This window comes from Rhinopithecus roxellana, chromosome 10, assembly GCF_007565055.1.
Source record: "Rhinopithecus roxellana isolate Shanxi Qingling chromosome 10, ASM756505v1, whole genome shotgun sequence".
Lineage (NCBI taxonomy): Eukaryota > Metazoa > Chordata > Mammalia > Primates > Cercopithecidae > Rhinopithecus > Rhinopithecus roxellana.
Window position 1 is genome coordinate 122130324 of NC_044558.1, and position 21654 is coordinate 122151977.

Below are 21654 nucleotides of genomic sequence, written 5' to 3' on the forward strand. Positions count from 1 at the left end.
ACTTTAATTGATCGCCCACCTCAGCCTCCTAAAGCGCTGGGAATACAGGTGTGAGCCACCTTGGCCAAAATATTTTTCTGTTTCCAAACACTTTACTCTACTGTAAAAAAAATCTTTGTACCTCTCTTCATCTTTCCTAAGTGTACATATTACTAAAATGTCTTTAGGTTCAGCTCCCCCTTTGAAAACTTTACAGGGTGTTGTGTCCTCAGCCACCCGCTTGTCTTTTCCTAGTCCTGGCATTTTAGAACTGTCTGGGGATGACCCAGAGTACGCACTGTGGCCATGTCTATTGGAGGGTCTAGTGAGTATCAGTCCCGGGGTCATCTCATTGCCAAGGACAGCCTGAGGTAGGGGGTAGAGTCTCTCAGGGGAGCAGCTGGATGCTCTTAGCCTTAGAGGAATCTCCTGGTATAGTTTCATCTAACATGGTGACCCCTTAGGGTTATTAAAATTTTAGGACATTAAAATTAATGGACAATACAACATAATGTCATTAAAGCCAGGTCATTAAAACTGTTCCTCCAGCCGGAGTTTTCATTCCTCGGAGACACATTGACGGTCTGCCAATGGGATGCTGATATTGAGAGGAAAAGGCAGAAATGGTTTCTGTTCTCTAGATTGTCTCAGACTTGTGAAGAGAGAAAAACTGTCCCAAAGGACAAGGAAAACCCAGCCCAGAGAGGATGTGCAAGAACCTGAATATGAAAATGCACTTAAGGCCCACAGGAGGACAAAGAGCAGTGCCAGTGCCTCCTAGGTGGTCACTGAGTACTTTACTGAACAGGATGGGTGTCCCGAGGGATGGAATGGCCTGCCGTGACACTTAGAAAGGTCTGTGTTGGAGCCTGCACTGCCCCTCCCTGAGTTTGTTACCTTGAAAAGGCTTGTCTGCTTATTTGAGTTTCAGTTTTTCATTGACTGTAAGATACATTTTGTCAGTACAGCTTGAAAGATAAAAATATTATTTCCAAAGAGGCAAGGTAAAATGATATATTTTATTTGCTAAAAATTCGTATTTATTTCTTCCCCAGAGTGAGTGTAGTAAGTTTTAAAGGTCTATTCTGTTTATGGGTAATTTCAAATGGAATTGTATTACTTAGCTTTGTAAATGCTACTGGTGAAATAAAAGTGTGATAGATAAATTGATGGTTTACAAAGATTCACCAAAATGTCAGTTCCCCTCTTGTAGCATGGTGAAGAATTTATGACAGTGGACACATTTGTATCCTCTTATCTGGATATCTGAGGGGTTTTTTGTTGTTGTTTTTTTGGAGACGCTGTCTTGCTCTGTAGCCCGGCTGGAGTGCAGTGGCGCCATCTCTGCTTACTGCAACCTCTGCCTCCCGGGTTCAAGTGATTCTCCTGTGTTAGCCTCCGGAGTAACTGGGATTATAGGCACCCACCACCACACCCAGCTAATTTTTGTATTTTTAGTAAACGCAGGGTTTTAGGCCTGGCACGATGGCTCATGTCTGTAATCCCAGCACTTTGGGACGCCAAGGTGGGCGGATCACGAGGTCAGGAGTTCCAGAGCAGCCTGGACAACATGGTGAAACCCTGTCTCTACTAAAAATACAAAAAAATTAGCTGAGCGTGGTGGGAGGCACCTGTAATCCCAGCTACTCGGGAGGCTGAGGCAAGAGAATTGCTTGAACCCGGGAGGTAGAGGTTGCAGTGAGCCAAGATCTTGCCACGGCACCCAAGCCCAAGCGACAATGCGAGACTCCGTCTCAAAAAACAAACAAACAAACAACAAAAAGATGGGGTTTTGCCATGTTGGCCAGGCTGGTCTCAACCTCCTGACCTCAGGTTATCGTCTGCCTCAGCCTCCCAAGGTGCTGGGATTACAGGCATGAGCACCACACCCGCCCGCTCTATTTTCTTTTTATTCCCTAAATTTTAATATGTTTGAGTTTGTCTGTTCCTTTATCACTTTTTTCTTACATAAAAATTCTGCCTAATCCTTCATAAAAAAAAATCTTCCTGTGACTTCTGAAAATGTTCTGGTTTTACCTTTCATGGAATCCTCTCTCTAATAGTGTACTTGACATCTTCATTTGGCTGTCTGACAAGAACTTGAACTAACTTGTCTAAACCAAATTACTCATCTTTCCTTCCATCCCCAAATCTGTTTCTCCTACAGTCTTTTGTTTTGTTAATGAACACTTCAGACTTTCAGATGCTTAGACAAAAAACATAGAGTAAACATTTTCTCTCTTTCACATCTCATCTCAGCAAATTTTAGAGACTGTGTCTTCAAAAACATACATAATCTAATCCTTTGTCATCACTTCTGCCATACTCATCTAAACTTCTCCATTTCTTGCCAGGATAATTGCCATCAACTCCTAATTATTTTTTTCTAGTTCTTCACGTTCCCCTGATGTATTCTCAAGGTAGCAGCCAGAGAGAGCCTGTTAAATGCAAATTTGATCATGCCATTCTTCTGCTCAAGACTTTTCAGCGGCTTCTCAACTCATTAAGAGTAAGCCCAAATCCTTATGAAGTCCTATAATCATTTGTGTGATCTGATTTTGTCTGCCTGTCTGCCCTAAAATGCCTGGCTCATCCCATGCGAGCAACATTGGCCTTTGTGTCACTTGTTGAGTATGCCAAGCATTACCTCAGGGATTTCGTGCTTGTGTTCTTTCTCCTTGGAATGCTCTTTCTCAGATATCAACACTAAACGTTACCACTCCTCAAACATCACTAAATCACTAAGTCATTGAGGTCTCCAACACTGCCTTGTTTAAAGAGAAATCTCATTTCCCTCTGCAGTTCTTAATTTTTTTAGATTTTATTTTAGGTTCAGAGGTGTATGTGCAGGTTTGCTATATAAATAAATTTCATGGCATGGGAACTTGGTGTATAGATTATTTCATCACTCAGGTGATAAGCAGAGTACCTGATAGATAACTTTTTGATCCTCGCCCCCTCCTGCCCTCTGTCTTCATGTAGGCCCTGTTGTCTGTGGTTCCCTTCTTTGTGTCCACATGTATTTAATGTTTAGCTCCCACTTACAAGTGAACATGTGGTACTTGGTTTTCTGTTTCTGTCTCACATTCCCACCAGCAGTATAAACGCACAACCTTGACAGAGTGTGTTTTTTTGATGTTTTTCTTGTTTGTTTGTTTTGTTTTGTTTTTAGTAATAGCCATTCTGAGGGGTGTGAGAGGATATCTCATTGTGGTTTTGATTTGCATTTCTTTAATGATTAGTTCATATTGAGCATCTTTTCATATGCTTGTTGGCTGTGTGTATGTCTTCACGTGAAAATTGTCCATGTCCTTTATTCACTTTTAAATGGGGGTGTTTGTTTTTTGCTTGCAAAATCAAGTTCCTTATAGGACTTTGTCAGATGCATAGTTAGCAAAATATTTTTGCCCATTCTTCAGGTCGTCTGTTTACTCCGTTGATAATTTCTTTTCCTGTGCAGAAGCTCTTTAGTTTAATTAAGTATTCCATTTGTCATTTTCTGTTTTTGTTGCAACTGCTTTTGGCATCTATGTCATGAACTGTTTGCCAGGTCCTATGTCCAGAATGGTATTTCCTAGGTTATTTTTCAGGTGTTTTTTTTTTTTTTTTTCTTTTTACAGTTTTAGGTTTTACACTTTAGTATTTAATCCAGCTTGCTTTGATTTTTGTATATGTATAATGAAGGTGTCCAGTTTCAGTCTTCTGCATGTGACTAGCCAGTTATCTCAGCATTATTTATTGAATAGGGAGTCTCTCCCCATTGCTTGCTTTTCTTAACTTTGTTGAAGATCAGATGGCTATAGGTGGGTGGCATTATTTCTGGGCTCTCTATTCGGTTTCCTTGGTCTATGTGCCTGTTTTTGTAACAGTGCCATGCTGTTTTGGTTACTGTAGCCTTGTAGTATGGTTCAAAGTTAGGTAATGTGCCTCCAGCTTTGTTCTTTTTCCTTGGGATTGCCATGGCTATTTGGGCCCTTTTTAAAATTCCGTATGAACTTTAAAATAGTTTTTTCTACTTTGGTGAAGAGTGTTGTTGGTAGTTTATCAGAAATAGCATTGAATCTATAAATTACTTTGGGCTGTATGGGCATTTTAGCAGTATTGATTCTTTCTATCCATGAGCTCGGAATGTTTTTCCATTTATTTGTGTCGTATTTTATTTCTGTGAGCAATGTTTTGTAATACTCTTTGTAGTGATATTTCACCTCCCTAGTCAGCTGTATTCCTAGATATTGTTTTCCTTTGCAGTTATTATGAAAGGGATTGCTTTCTTTATTTGTCTCTGCCTGGATGTTGTTGATATGTAGGAATGCTACTAATTTTTGTGCATTGACTTTGTTTCCTGAGAATTTGCTGAGTTTGTTTATAAGATCAAGGAGATTTTGGGCAGAGACTGTTGGATTTCTAGGTATTGAATTATATTGTCTGCAAACAGGGATAGTTTGACTTCTTCTCTTCCTATTTAGATGACTTTTATGTCTTTCTCTTGCCTGATTGCTTTGGCCAGGACTTCCAGTACTATTGATTAAGTGTGGTGAGAGAAGATATCCCTGTCTTATTCCTATCTTCCAGGGGAATACTTCCAGTTTTGCTTATTCGATATAATGTGGCCATGTTTGTCATAGGTGGCTCTTATTATTATGAAGTATATACTTTCCATTCCTAGTTTGTTGAGAGTTTTTAATATGAAGAGATGTTGAATTTATTGAAAACCTTTTCTGTGTCTATCAAGATGATAATGTGGTTTTTGTTAATTAGTTCTGCTTATGTGATGAATCACACTTATTGATCTGCATATGCTGAAACAACCTTGTATCTTAGTGATAAAGCCTAGTTGATTATGGTGGATTAGCTTTTTGATGTGCTTCTGGATTCAGTTTGCTAGTATTTTGTTGAGTACTTTTTCATCTATGTTTGTTAAGGATATTGGTCTGAGGTTTTCTTTTTTTTGTTGTGTCTCTGCAAAGTTTTGGTATTAGGGTGCTGCTGGCTTTATAGAATGAGTTAGGGAGGAGTCTCTTTTCCTCAATTTCTTAGAATAGGTTCTGTATAAATCGTACAGTGCTTTGTTATATATTTGGTAGAATTCAGCTGTGAATCTGTCTGGTCCTGGCCTTCGTCTGGTTGGCAGGCTTCACTTGGGTAATGAGGCAGTTTGAAGGCTCAGAGCCCCATGTCTACATTATAAGCAAAATAAAAATTCATGGAACACAATGGTGTACCTGTTGTTGAGATACTGTATTTTATTTATTGGAATGGCATTTTGAGATCCAGTGCTGTTCATTGAATTTCCCTGTAAGGAGAGCTTGTGATTCTCAGGAATATTTACAAAAATGTTGGCTATTTTAATGAAATGTCAAATATTTAGACATTAAATAGACTTGAGGGTAACTGTAACAAAGGTCTAAGCATGAGAGATATGTTCGATATATTTTTATGGACTAAAAACCCTGAGAGAGAAAATAGGACTAATTTCACCAGGATGACCTCCTGGAAATTCATTTTCCATTTTGGAAATTATTTTTAAAATTCATTTCTTCTGGATAGGTGTATGTATGTGTGTGTGCCTGTCTATATGTGCATGTTTTATGAACTTGTTCACAATAATGTCATACAAAAGAACTGGTTAGCAGGAGTAAGATTTTAAAGTGTATTGGCCTTCCCATGGTTCCCAAGAAAACTATCGATGATTTTGATTAAAAAGTTTGGATTCTGTCTATTTAAATCTAGCATAAAAATTGGTCATAATGATGATCCTAGTAATGACTAATTTCCCTTTAAGATTTAGATGTTTACTGTATGAACTATGTGGTACATTTTCCATAACTAACAGGTAAAGTTGCTGAACACAAATTATGGAGATGTGAAACGAGGAAAACATTGCAAAACACTGAAAGAGAATATGTCTTATTTGCATGCCGGCAAATGAAAATTCAAGTTTCACTTCAACTTCAGTATGAATATTTCCAGTCTCTAACAAGAACAGACATTGAATAAATGAGTTAAGTTGAGCTGTTTGAAAATTAAAATGGTTTCCATAAATACATTATCGAACTCATCAATTAGCATAAACTTGTACTTTCTTGTTTGACACTGGTCACAATATTTAAAAGTAAAAAGAATGTTACTGCACATTCAGAAATCAGGTGCACATAAAATTTAAGGTCAGGATATTAAAGGAATCACAGCCAGTGTTGTTAAGCCTTCATTTTTTCTTTTTGTCTGTTCAGACAAGATAACTTTTCTACCCATATTTTCCATTCTAGTAGTGGTTACATTTGTTCTTGGAAATTTTGCTAATGGCTTCATAGCATTGGTAAATTCCATTGAATGGGTCAACAGACAAAAGATCTCCTCTGCTGACCAAATTCTCACTGCTCTGGCAGTCTCCAGAGTTGGTTTGCACTGGGTAATATTATTACTTTGGTATGCAACTGTTCTGAAACCAGATTCATACAGTTTAGCAGTAAGAATTACTAGTACTAATGCCTGGGCAGTAACCAACCATTTCAGCATCTGGGTTGCTACTAGCCTCAGCATATTTTATTTGTTCAAGATTGCCAATTTCTCTAACTTTATTTTTCTTCACCTAAAAAGGAGAATTAAGAGTGTCATTCCAGTGATACTACTCGGGTCTTTGTCATTTTTGGTTTGTCATCTTGTTGTGGTAAACATGGATGGGAGTATGTGGACAAAAGAATATCATGGCAACGTGAGTTGGGAGATCAAATTGAGTGATTCAACACACCTTTCAGATATGACTGTAACCACGCTTGCAAACTTAATACCCTTTATTCTGTCCCTGATATCTTTTCTGCTGTTATTTGTTCTTTGAATAAACATCTCAAGAAGATGCAGCTGCATGGCAAAGGATCTCCAGATCCCAACACCAGGGTCCACATAAAAGCTTTGCAAACTGTGATCTCCTTCCTCTTGTTACTTGCTGTTTACTTTCTGTCCCGAATCACATCAATTTGGAATCTTAGGAGGAGGCTGCAGAAAGAACCTGTCCTCCTGCTCTGCCAAACTCCTGCAATTATATATCCTTCATTTCATTCATTCATCCTAATTTGGGGAAGCAAGAAGCTAAAACAGACCTTTCTTTTGATTTTGTGTCAGAATAGGTGCTGAGTAAAAGACCTGAAACTCTCAAATTTCTAGATTCACAAGTGGGACATCGTGTGTCTCCAAGAGAAAACAAACTGATGCTGTCTGGAACATTTATACTTTCTACTGGTTTTTCTGTATTGTATGTTTTTGAGTAATTTCCAAAAGTATATCTAGGAAAGTCTTTTACCTAAAGTTAGTCTAAAAAGTATCTATATATGCATGTGTATGTATGTGTATATGAAACACTGAAGAGAGAGTGACAATAACATAATCTTTTTTTTTTTTTTTTTTTTTACCCATCAATTCGTCATTTATATCAGGTATAACTCCCAATGCAATCCCTCCCTGGCCCTCCCCATGATAGGCCCCAATGTGTGATGTTCCCCTTCCCGAGTCCAAGTGATCTCATTGTTTAGTTCCCACCTATGAGTGAGAACATGCGGTGTTTGGTTTTCTGTTCTTGTGACAGTTTGCCAAGAATGATGGTTTCCAGCTGCATCCATGTCCCTACAAAGGACGCAAACTCATCCTTTTTTATGGCTGCATAATATTCCATGGTGTATATGTGCCACATTTTCTTAATCCAGTCTGTCACAGATGGACATTTGGGTTGATTCCAAGTCTTTGCTATTGTGAATAGTGCCGCAATAAACATACGTGTGCATGTGTCTTTATAGCAGCATGATTTATAATCCTTTGGGTATATACCCAGTAGTGCGATGGCTGGGTCATATGGTACCAAAAGCAACGGCAGCAAAAGCCAAAATTGACAAATGGGATCTAATTAAACTAAAGAGCTTCTGCACAGCAAAAGAAACTACCATCAGAGTGAACAGGCAGCCTACAGAATGGGAGAAAAATTTTGCAATCTACTCATCTGACAAAGGGCTAATATCCAGAATCTACAAAGAACTCAAACAAATTTACAAGAAAAAAACAAACAACCCCATCAAAAAGTGGGCAAAGGATATGAACAGACATTTCTCAAAAGAAGATATTCATACAGCCAACAGACACATGAAAAAATGCTCATCATCACTGGCCATCAGAGAAATGCAAATCAAAACCACAATGAGATACCATCTCACACCAGTTAGAATGGCAATCATTAAAAAGTCAGGAAACAACAGGTGCTGGAGAGGATGTGGAGAAATAGGAACACTTTTACACTGTTGGTGGGATTGTAAACTAGTTCAACCATTATGGAAAACGGTATGGCGATTCCTCAAGGATCTAGAACTAGACAATAACATAATCTTAATCATTTTTTACAAACTGCCAAATTATAGAAAATATAAGAAATTTTTCAGAATCATGAAGCCATGTGTATTTCACATATACATTTCATATTATCATATTTCATTTGAAAAATTTATAATCTCTATTTTTAATTGTTAAGAACTTGCAGCTTATTTCACAAAATCATTTCTCTTTTCCACTGTTATTTGTACCATACATAGGTACCATAGTGTGCTTAAACACGATTATTTTAACTTCTAGTTTTTTGGATGGTATGAGCATTCTATTGTAAATCAATAATGAGGTTTTATCTTTGGGGTAGTTTTTATTTCATAATGAATTCTAATTTTATGTTCAGTTTAAAGCAAACAATTATTGTTAGAAAACTGTGCACAAAATAAAATTCAAGGATGACAAATATATTCGAAATACATTTTGTATATGTCTACCATAATCAGTACTGAGGAATATTAGATTTTATACAAGTATGTGAACAACTGAGAAAAAAGTCATATCTGTAATAGGGATGAAGAAAGAGACACAATGCTGACCTCTTAAGTGCTGTCATAAGTCTCCATATACAGTCAGAAAAGTCATTTCTTTCAGTTTTTGAGGTAAAGAAAACCTTTTCGGAAATTGAGATCTGATACCAAATATTTCAGTTTTTTTTCCTAAACCACTTCAGAGTTCCTGAATTGCCAATTATCTCCACTGTCTTCCACATTTAACATTCTTTTTAAACATCACATAAATGAACTCAAATCTTTATTACTTGAAAAAATACTTAATGTAAAAATAGTATAGAAATTAGGAAAATCATTTGAATTATACATTCTGCAAATGTTAAAATGACATCTATGAAATCTATGTATTGATGATAGGAAATGACTTAAATATATGTTTTATTATAATGTAGTTGCAAATAATGCAACTATCCTTCGTTTCATTCATTCATCCTAATTCAGGGAAGCAAGAAGCTAAAACAGACCTTTATTTTGATTTTGTGTCAGAGGAGGTGCTGAGTAAAAGACCTGAAACTCTCTCAAATTTCTAGATTCACAAGTGGGACATCGTGTGTCTCCAAGAGAACACAAAGTAAGAGAAAGTGTGTTGACATATTCAGTGATAACAAGTTCTATTATAGGAAAAAATGTATAACATCATTAAACAAGTTAATTCTATAGACTGTGTCAATTCTTGGAGTTATGAAATTTTAACACTGTTATCCAAACCTTGAGATAAATCATCTTATTTAGTTGTTTATTTGTTTATCATATATCTTTCTTGGTACAATAAAAGCACCATAAAAGCAGAGATCATGTAGATCTTGCTTGCTGTTGACTCCCAGGACCTAAAAGATCGCATAAAAAATAGGTAGCCAAAAATATTTTGATGAACAAATAAATTAGTGAATACATGAATAAATTATATATATTGGCGTGGTGAACCAATGAAAATGAAACTCATCACAAAATCTACAGTTGCTTGAATTTTCCTATTCTGGTTTCTGGTTGAGATTACAGGATTATCTAAGAAGAAGCATTTATCAGAGTAAAAGTGTGGCTATTCCATAATTGTAGGGGAAGTATCACTATAATATAACCTTGATGCAGTTATATCAGATGAAAAACATGGAGACAAGGTGGAACATCAAAATCAGATGGCACCTACTACAATACCTACAAAAAAGCATATAATATATTTGTGGATATTTTTATATATTTTCTCAATTGTGAATGATATATCTGTATTGTGATATTTCTAGCTAGTAATTATGTAAAGAAATGGCATTGAAATTTAAAAAATTGAGTTAGTTATGAATTACCTTACTAAAATGTGATTTTTATATAATATTTTAAATATCCTTTCTAAATGAACATTTTAATTGCTATATTATAAAAGTTACAGAAAAGTGAATGAATAATAAATTATACCACTAAATGAATACCTGAGCTTTAGGGGTCTAGAACTAGAGCCAATGTCTGATATTAATGTGATAACATTTCTTTGGAAAGTAAGTCCAGGGCAGCAATGGCAGGGACACATGGAAATTCAGGCAAGAGCACGTGGACATTGAGGCAAGAGCAGATGTGAAACAACGTGTTGGGATGCGTTATAACAATGTGTTGTGTGTATGTGACTGTGTTGTGTCCATTTCACTACAAGGTGAGAGAGACAGCATGGTGGTCATCAGATGCATGCACTTGGATCCCAGTACTTTTCCAGAAAGCTGCAAGAGGAAACCACAGCCGGCATTAGTCCATGGAAGTGAGAGAGGAGGGAGAATGTATCTGTTCAGCTGTCTTTTGTCTTCTATTTCCCATTGGCAAGGGTTTCCCTGAGGCAGAACTACCATCTCTGCTGTTCTGTTTTCCATCATCTGCTCCCTTGGTGGCTGTTATGAAAGACAGACCTCATGCCCACAGTGTGGTGTTCCATTCACGCCCCAATAGGAGGGATGGTAGGATGATCTAGATCAGGCAAGGTGGTGGCCTAGGGAATAAGAGACAGTTAAGGGAATCTGAGGAAACACATGTTTGCGTCCAATACTGTCTACTCCTTGTACCACTCAGATTTGCTTATGTCTTCCAATCATGGCTGGCTTTATGGGCATATGATTTCCACAGTTGCACAGAGTCTTGTGCTTAGAGGTGCTCATGCTTAGAGGGGCGATGGTTAGTCTTCATATTGCCTGCTCTATTAGCAGCATTGAACCTGGTTTATTTGGGGGATGCTGCCCTCTTCTGATTTTATCGTTGTTCACTGGGCACCTCTTCTCAATCTCCTTTGCTGGTTCTTTCGCTTGTCTCTAATCTTCTGCACCTGCTGTTTTGTTTTGGAGACAGAGGGCACTCCTCTGCTGAAGAGGGAATGGTCTTGCACTAATTCCCTCGGGCTTTTCTCTCCCCACTCCTATGGATTTTTCAGAGACTTGGACAGAGTCCTATAACGCCCACTATGCATGCCTCTAGCATGTTTGAATTCTGCTGGATCATCTGGCACAATGGGCAGAGCAGCTTGGGCCAGATCCTATATCTGCTATGGAACCCTTTTTTGTTCTGGGTTCCACTTGAGACCAGTAGCCTTTGGAAGCTCCATTAGTGAGTCACAGCAATATCCTCAAATGAGGAATATGTTGACTCCAAAATCCCAATAGGTCCAAAAAACACTGTGCCTTTTTTTTTAGTGAGAAGAATTATGTATCAGGAAACGAGCCATTTACTTTAAAAAGGATGTTTTGACACAAGGACCAGGAGCATTGGATCTCTAAAAACACCATCTATGTTATAAGTCCCTGAATCTTCTGAGGTTTATGTCTCTCTTCTTCTGGTATTTTACTTCTGTTCAAAGTAATACTATTTTACTATATTTAAGGAACTTGCTACTTCTTCCTTATGAATACCAATTAAAGTAACAGTATTAATATATTGAGTTAACGTGATGTTTTGCAAAATGCCAATTAATCTGAAAACAGAAGTGACGTAGCCCTGACATAAAACAGTGAAGCAGTGCTTTTCTTCTTACCACACCAAACAAATTGTTTTGATTTTCTCTCATAATGCGTGTAGATTAAAAAGCATTCACCAAATCAAAAACCACATACAAAGTGCCAGAAACCACGTTCTGCTCAGTGAAGGTACCACATCCTAGAGAGCGCCTGCAAGTGCGATTTAAGTTTATGCTAACGTGCATTCATCCTATAATCCATCTGATTTCAGCAGAGGCCAGATAGGCTAACTGAATAGGGATACAAAATGTACCAACCCCCTCAGTGTTCATTATCAAGAGGACTTAGACTTCCTTTCAGTCGTTTATCTCTGCTTCTGTGAATTGGCTCAGTCCTGAGAACTGGCTGAGGGTCTTTGATTTGTCACATCAGAGGCTGATCTCAGGACTCAGCTTTTTCAACTCTGCTTTCCTCTTGGTTTATAGTTATTTAGCAAAGTATGAAGCCTCTTCAACTATTGGCCTATCAGCCTATTCCAATGAGTCTGTTGCTGTCACCACTCCATTAAATCTGACATTTGTTAAGATCACCAGTGAGTGCGTGTTGCCAATGGTTAGTCTTCATGTTGCATGCTCTATTAGCAGCATTGAGCATGATTTATTGGGGGGATGCTGCCATCTTCTGATTTTGTCGTTGTTCACTGGGCACCTCTTCTCAATCTCCTTTGCTGGTTCTTTCTCTTGTCTCTAAACTGAAAATGTCACACCGCCCAAGCTCTCAATTCTTCAGGCTTTAATCAATCAGGCTTGTTTTGTTGGTGATCTCATGCCGTCTCCTTACTGATAATGTAGTCAAATGGTTCAATAGAGAGGAATAAGGCTGATTATTCATTTATATATTCATATGTATTATTTATATATAGCAATGCAGATATTGGCAGATTGATACATGGGGGATTTTAATTATATAATGATCTATATATAATCACATAATGATATCAGTGATTTTGGTTATTTATTGTCTTTTGCTAGCTTTGGCATTGGTTTACTCTTGTTTGTTTAGTTTCTCTTGTGAAGTTAGGTTATTAATTTGAGATCATTCTAACTTTTTTATGTGGGTGTTTAGTGCTACAAACTCTCCTCTTAACACTGCCTTATCCATATCCCAGAGATTCTGGTATGTTGTATCTTTGTTCTCATTATGTTCAAAGACTTTATTGATTTCTGCCTTAATTTCAATATGTACCCAAAAGTCATTCGGGGAAGGTTGTTTAATTTCTATGTAATTATATGGTTTTAAGGTATTTTCTTAGTATTTATTTACATTTTTATTGTGCTGTGGTCCAAGAATGTGATTGGTATGATTTTCTCTGTTTCATGTTTGCTAGGAATTGTTTTATGTTAGATCGTGTGGTTGATTTTAGATTATATGTCATGTGCAGATGAGAAGAATGTGTATTCTGTTGTTTTGGGGTGAACTGTTTTGTGCATGTCTATTAGGTTCATTTGGTTAAATGTCTATTTCAGGTCCTGAATACCTTTGTTAGTTTTCTGCATTGATATTCTGTCTAATGCTGTTGGTGGGGTGTTGAAATCTCTTACTAGTATTGTGTAGTTTTCTTAATTTTTTAATAGGTCTGTGAGAATTTGCTTTATGAATCTGGGTTGGGTGCATATACATTTAGAATAGTCATGTCTTCCTGCTGAATTGAGCCTTTTTCAATTATGTAATGCCCTTCTGTTTCTTTCTTGATCTTTCCTGGTTAAAGACAGTTTTGTATGAAATTAGATGATCAAGGTCAGGTGCCATGGCTCAGACTTGTAATACCAGTACTTTAGGAGCTGAGGTGGATGGATCACTTGACCCCAGGAGTTTGAGACCAGCCTGAGCAGGATGGCCAAATCCTGTCTCCATCAAGAAAAAAAATACAAAAATTAGCCAGTCATGGTGGTGCACACCTGTGGTCTCAGGTACTTGCAAGACTGAGTTGGGAGGATTTCTTGAGACCAGGAGGTAGAGGTGGCAGTAGGCTGAGATTGCACCACTGCACTACGGCCTGGGCAACAGAATGAGACCCTGACTCAAAACAAACAAACAATCAAACAAACAAAAAACAAGAAAAAAGAAGAAAAGTTAGAATAGCAACCCTGCTTCTATTTTCCATTTGCTTGGTAGATTTCTCTCAGTCTTTTAAATTTGAGCTTATGGGTATCATTGCATGTAAGTGAGTCTCTTGAAGACACCATACCATTGCATCTTGCCTCTTTATCCAACTTGCCACTCTGTGCCTTTTAATTCAGGGGTTTAACCTGTTTACATTCAAGGTTAGTATTCATATGTGGGAATTTGATCCTTTCATCATGTTGTTAGCTGCTTATCATGACGACTGGTTTCTGTGGTTACTTTATAGGATACTGGTCTATGTCCTTAAGTGTGATTTTGTTGTGGCTGATAATGGTCTTTCCTTTCTATGATTAGCAATCCATTCAGGACCTCTTGTGAGACAGATCTGGTGGTAATGAAATTCCTTAGCATTTGTTTGTCTGAAAAAGATCCTATTTCTACTTCGCTTATGAAGTTTAGATTGGCTGGACATGAAATTCTTGATTGGACATTCTTTTTCAAAACATTTCTGAATATGAGCCCCCATCTCTTCCTGATTATAGAGTTTCTGCTAACAGGTCCCCTGTTAGCTCAATGCTGTCACCTTTGTAGGTGACCTGCCCTTTCTCTCTAGCTGCCTATGGCATTTTTTCTTCCATTTTCACCTTGGAGAATCTGATGCCTAGGTGTCTTGGGTATAGTCTTCTTGTGTAGTATTTCGTAGGGGTTCTTAGCATTTCCTGAATTTGAATGCTGGCCTCTGTAGCAAGGTTGAGGAAAATTTTGTGGAAATAGGTTTTCCAAGTTGTTTGCCTTCTATTATTCCTGTATTTCATGGATGCCAGTGAGTCATGTATTTAGTCTCTTAACAAAATCTTATATTTCTTGGAGATTTGGTGTGTTCTTCTTTACTTTTTTTTATTTTTCCCTGACTAATTTCAGAGAGCTGGCCTTGAGCTCTGAGATTCTTTCCCCAGCTGTGTTGATTCTGTTAACACTTGCATTTGTATTCTGAAATTCTTGAAGTGATGTTTTCAGCTCTATCAGATCAGTTGGATTTTTTTCTTGAAATGACCATTTTGTCTTGTGTCTTCTGTATCATTTTATGGCATTCCTCAGAATCTTTGGATTGTGATTTGACTTTCTCCTGAATCTCATTATCTTTGTTCCTGTCCATGTTCTGAATAATATTTCTGCCTTTTGAGCCTGGGAGGGAACTAGTGTGGTCATTTGGAGGCTTTTTGAATTGCCGCAGTTATTGTGCTGGTTCTTTCTCATCTCTGTGGGCTGATACTCTTCAGTCTTGAAGTTGCCATTCTTTGGAATTTTTTTTTTCTTTCTGTTTTTATCTTATTTGATGCACTTTGGGCTTTCACTGTGGATTCCATCAAATGAGTTTGCTTCTGGTAGATTTTAGGAGGGCCAAAGTTTCTAACTCTAACTCTGGGGTCTAGTTTTGGACCCCGGACTTTGTTCTCTAGACCCTCAACATTGGGAATCTGCTGTGCTGGAAGGGCCATTGTGTTCCTGAATTGCTGGCCACAACATTCTGAAGGGTGGTACCAGCCAAAGCTCTTCATTGAATAGTGACAGTGTAACACAAGTTTGTTAACACATGCCAGCACCAGCAGTGTAGCAAGGTATAGGCTCTTGGACTGGGATGGGGTGCAGGCTGGCCCAAGGCTGCCAGCTTCCATGTGGGCATTGGCAGTAGCCTAAATTCATCTTTATACATGTGGGTATTTAATTTTTCTCAACTAATTAGTTGAGAAAAATGATTAATTCCTGTTGAATTGCAATGGTGTGATTTTAAAAATCAGCTGACCATGAATGTCATTACTAATTTCTGGACTCTCAATTGTGTTTCATTGTTCTTTTGTCTCTCATGACGCAATTACCACAGTGTCTTGATTTAGTCCAGTAAACTTGTAGTAAACTTTGAAATTAGAAACTAGTCCTCCAAATTTGTATTTTAAAAAAATATTTTATTGGCCTAGTCACTTGGCATTTCCAGGCGTATTTTTGGAGTAGTCTTACATTTTCTGCAGAAAAAGTTTTCTGTGATGTAAGGATTGCTTTATAAATTGCTCTTCACACATGAAGACTCTCCTTGTGCTGGATTTCAGTTCAGATGGTCCTTATTGCTTGCAAGCTCTTTGATGAATACACACATAATTTTGGCCTTTTATTTATCTTATCTGAGTTGTTGCAGAAGGACATCTTGCTGTCTTGAACCTACTATATCTATTCAAAAGTGGAAGTTTTCATAGGTAACTTCAACATATCAAGTAACATAGAATCAAATAAAAAACTAGCAATCCTTGTTTCCTGCCTGAACCAGACAGGTGAAATTGAAATTAGTTACACAAATGTGTACTAAGTCTTCATAAAGACTATCCAAAGAGGGTATTATTATCATCTGCATTTAACAGATGGCTATCCTAAGGCTGATAGTTGTTGTAAAATAGATTCTCAGATCATACCTATATGAAGCAGAGAACCTGATTTCCTGTCCTGGCAGTCTGACTCCAAGATCTTTTCTTAGAAACAATTATACTGTAAAAACTGAAAATGAATAAAACCCAACATGGGAGACTGATTTTAACATCTGTTAGTCTTAAACCATTAAATAATAAAAAATAAGTTAAAATGAAAGAAAAATATCCAAATAATCATATACAGAGAAGTCAATATTCTTCAATTGAAAACACTTTTTTTAAGTGCTCAAAGAATATTTGCAGAAGTGCTGAATATTTAATTAATTAATATTTGAATATCAAATTGACTTAAGAGAATGAATTCCTTAAAGGCCTAAGGATGAGAGATCAGTTCAATAAATATTGAAAATGGGCTGAAAATTCTGAGTGGGAAAATAGGGCCATTTCAACCTGCGTGACATCCCTAAAGTTTATTTTTCATTTTGGAAACTGTAGGACAAAAACTATTCCCATTCATGTGGGGTGTGTATATATGTGTATGGGTGTATATGTCTTCCCAAGAAAATCTTGAATGCTTTTGATAGGAAAAATTTAGATTCTGTTTACATGTATCTGGTACTGAGAAAAATAAATTAACAGCAGTCATGATACAAGTTATGATCAAGCTGCCTTCAGAAATTTAGACATCCAATATATGATCTATGTATTGGGTTTAAAAATTTCCATAGCAAGTTATGTTGCTGAACACAAATTATGGCTACACAAGGAAAATATTGCAAAACAATGAAAGAGAATATGTCTTCATTTGCATGCTGGCGAATGAAAAATCAGCTTTTACTTCAAAATTATTATGAAAAAATGTCAGCCTATTGCAAGACGAGACATTGTTTAAATAGTAGTTAATTTGAACTGTTTTGAAAATTACATGTTTTCATCCTGGCTAACACGGTGAAACCCCGTCTCTACTAAAAAAAATACAAAAAGCTAGCCGGGCGAGGTGGCGGGAGCCTGTAGTCCCAGCTACTCGGGAGGCTGAGGCAGGAGAATGGTGTAAACCTGGGAGGTGGAGCTTGCAGTGAGCTGAGATCCGGCCACTGCACTCCAGCCTGGGTGACAGAGCGAGACTCCGTCTCAAAAAAAAAAAAAAGAAAAAAAAAAAAAAAAGAAAAGAAAATTACATGTTTTCCATAAAGACAGCATTGAACTCATCCATTAGTATGCCCCAGTGCTTTCTTGTTCGGCACTGGTCCCAGAATTTAATTTAGAAGAACCAAGAATTTTACTGCACATTCGGAAATCAGGATTGCATAGAGTTTAAGATCAAGACCTTAAAAGGAATCATCACCATTGATATTAGGCCCCCCCCCCTTTTTTTTTTTTTTTGAGGCGGAGTCTCGCTCTGTCGCCCAGGCTGGAGTGCAGTGGCCGGATCTCGGCTCACTGCAAGCTCCGCCTCCCAGGTTTACGCCATTCTCCTGCCTCAGCCTCCCGAGTAGCTGGGACTACAGGTGTCCGCCTGTAGTCCCAACTACAGGCGGCTAGCCTAACCTCGGCCGGCTAGTTTTTTTTTTTTTTTTTTTTTTTTTTTAGTAGAGACGGGGTTTCAACCTGTTAGCCAGGATGGTCTTGATCTCCTGACCTCGTGATCCGCCCGTCTCGGCCTCCCAAAGTGCTGGGATTACAGGCTTGAGCCACCGCGCCCGGCCTAGGCTTGCCCTTTTTTAATGTGTGTTTGCCCAGACATGGGAAGTTAACTACCAATCATTTTTTTCCATACTAGTAATGATAGAATTTGTATTTTCCTATGATGCCCATATTAAATGTACAATCATTTTAATATTTTAACACTTTTTTCATGAGTTCTTTCAAGGGTTGTTAAACAATCTAAACAATCTAATTTTCCCTTATGATATGCTGATAACTAATCATATTTTCACAAAGTCACTTGACACAATGTTTGATTGAAGAAAATATCTCTGGTATAACTCTACTTGCTGATAACAAAAGAGAATTTGAAACTTCAAGAAAAAAGATTAGAAAAGTTAATAATGTAATAGGAATAAGTATATATAATTTATTCTTAAGAAATGTATGTGGGCCGGGCGCGGTAGCTCAAGCCTGTAATCCCAGCACTTTGGGAGGCCGAGGCGGGTGGATCACGAGGTCAGGAGATCAAGACCATCCTGGCTAACATGGTGAAACCCCGTCTCTACTAAAAATACAAAAAACTAGCCAGGCGTGGTGGCGGGCGCCTGTAGTCCCAGCTACTCGGAGGCTGAGGCGGGAGAATGGCGTGAACCCGGGAGGCGGAGCTTGCCGTGAGCCGAGATCGCGCCACTGCACTCCAGCCTGGGCGACACAGCAGGACTCCGTCTCAAAAAAAAAAAAAAAAAGAAAAGAAATGTGTGTGAAATCAGAGTCATAGAATGAAAAAAGAGTAATATGTAATTTTAAAACTAAAGTTGCATTTCAAATGTGAATAAAAAAGTATTGTAAAATGTTGTTCAATAATATTTTATATAAATATAAAAGTTCAAAAATTATTCTGGTTTTTGTTTTTAATTTTGAAAAGGACATGAAGCTCTGAAAATTTTCAGACACTTCTCCTAGGATTATCAATTGAAAGAATTCCTTTGGCTGAGCATGACATTATCTGATTATGATGGAGGATCACCTCACAAGAACCAATATTTGTACTCCTACTGGAATACATATGAAAAAAGTGCATATCACTGTGTTTTAGTAGCTAAAGTTGAAAATTCTCCCAAATGACCATCAGTGATAAAATGATAAATAAATTATGGCATACTTAAACAGTCGAGTTCTGTACGGCAATCAAAAAGCAAACCAGAGTGATATGTTTACAAAGAATTTACATAGCAAAGAAAATGAACAAATTTGAGCTAAATAGGTAATATTCACAGATGTGAGAGGAATTATTAATATCGAAAATACATTCAATTTAAGTCAATTTATATGAAGTTTTCAAAAATATATTTTTAATACATTGTAATTTATTACATTTGTGGTAAAACTCTAAAATGAAATGTATGAGTGATTATCATAACAATTGGAATAGTTGGAAGGAAGAAAACTAAAGGGAAACGATATCAACAAGAAGGTATATATGGGGAGTGTCTGGATTTTTGGCAAATTTTATTTTTTGGCCAAGGTGTGGTAAACATGGGAGATATATTTCAGCAGAATATAGCAATCTGAGGAAAGAATTTCAGAACTTGAAGACTGGTTCTGTGAAATAAGACAGTCAGACAAAAATAAAGAAAAAATAATAAAAAGGAATGAACAAAACCCCTGAGAAGTATGGGATTATGAAAAGAGGTTAAATCTATAAATCATTGGAATCCCTGAAAGGGAGAGCCAGAAAGCCAACAACTTGGAAAGTATATTTCAGAATATCATTCACGAACTATTTCCCAACCTTGCTAGAGAGGCCAACAGACATTCAGGAAATACAGAGAACTCATGCAAGATTCTACACAAGATCATCTCCAAGATACATAATCATCAGATTTTCCAAGATGGAAATAAAAGAAAGAATGTTAAAGGCAGCCAGAGAGAAAGGGCAGGTCACCTACAAAGGGATTTCCATCAGGCTAACAGCAGATCTGTCAGCTGAATTCTTACAAATCAGAAGAGATTGGAGGCCTACATTCAACACTCTTAAAGAAAAAAATCTTCAACCCAGAATTTCATATCCAACCAAATTAAGCTTTTTAAGTTGAGGAAAATGAAGATTTTTTTCAGATAAGCAAATGTTGAGGGACTTTATTACCACCAGATCTGCCTTACAAGAGATCTTGAAAGGGGCACTTAGTATAGAAAAGAAAGACCACTACCAGCTAATAAAAAAAACACCCTTAAACAAAGAGACCAGTGTCACTTTAAGGCAACCACACAAACAAGCAAACACAATAACAAGCTAACAGCACATGACAGGATCAAATCCACACCTATCAATATTAATCTTGAATGTAAATGGGCTAAATGACACAGTTAAATGGCACAGAGTGGCAAGCAGGATTCCCACGACTGGATATCTACCCAGGGGAAAAGAAGTCATTATACAAGAAAGATATTTGCACATGCATGTTTATAGCAGCATAATTCGGAATGCAAAATCATAGAACCAGCCCAAATGCCCATCAGTCAACGAGTGGATAAAGAAACTGATACAGATATAGATATAGGTAGATATAGATAGATATAGATGGATACCAAATATGTAATCCTATATATATGTATATATGTAATGGAATACTACTCAGCGAAATGAATTAACAGCATTTGCACTGACCTGGATGAGATTGGAGACTATTATTCTAAGTGAAGCAACTCAGGAATGGAAAATCAAACATTGTATATTCTCACTGATATGTGGGAGCTAAGATATGAGAATGTAAAGGCATAAGAATGATACAATGGACTTTGGCGACTTGAGGGGAAGTGTGGGAGGGGGACAAGGATGAAAGACTACAAATGGGGTGCGGTGTATACTGTTAGGGTGATGAGTGCTCTCACAAATCAGCACTAAATAACTTACTCATATAACCAAGCACCACGCGATCCCCAGTAACATTTGGAAAAAAAGTTAAAAAATAACGTACTGGTGAGGTTGTGAAGAAAAGAAAACCCTTATACACTGTTGATGGGGGTGTAAATTAGTTCAACCATTTTGGAAAGCAGTATGGCGATTTCTGAAAGAGCTCAAAGCAGAACTACTATTCGACCTAGCAATCCTATTACTGGATATATACCCAGAGAAACATGAAGCATTCTACCATAAAGCTGCACGCATTCGAATATTCATTGCAGCATTGTTCACAATAGCAAAGACATGGAATCAACCTAAATGCCCATCAATGACAGAGTGGATTAAAAAAAGTGGTATGTATACACCATTGAATATTATGCACCCCATAGGAAAGAATGAGATTGTGTCTTTTGTGGGAACATGGATGCAGCTGGAGGCTATCATCCTTATCAAATGAATGCAGAAACAGAAAATCAAATAACACATGTTCTCACTTATAACTGGGAGCTAAATGATAAGAGCTTATGAACACAAAGAAGGAAATAACAGATACTCTGGTCTACTTGATGGAGGAGGGTGGGAAGAGGGAAAGTAGCAGAAAAGATAACTATTGGGTACTGAGCTTAATACCTGTAATAACATGTACAACAAACTCCCGTGACACATGTTTATCTATGTAACAAAGCGTCGCATGTACCCCCAAACCTAAAATCAAATTTTGTATATCTATATGTTGCTAGGCACCTTTTGTTCTTATTTCCAATTTAATTATTTACAATGCACAT

At 37.4% G+C, this 21654-nt stretch overlaps 1 protein-coding gene across 1 annotated transcript; it reads left to right on the plus strand.

Annotated features, from left to right (window-relative positions):
* Window positions 1-285: 285 nt before the first annotated feature.
* On the plus strand, window positions 286-7110 carry LOC115900059 (taste receptor type 2 member 19-like). The gene is given in 3 exon segments (XM_030939714.1): window positions 286-304; window positions 6210-6800; window positions 6803-7110. Coding segments are annotated over 3 exon segments (918 nt in total).
* Window positions 7111-21654: the final 14544 nt, after the last annotated feature.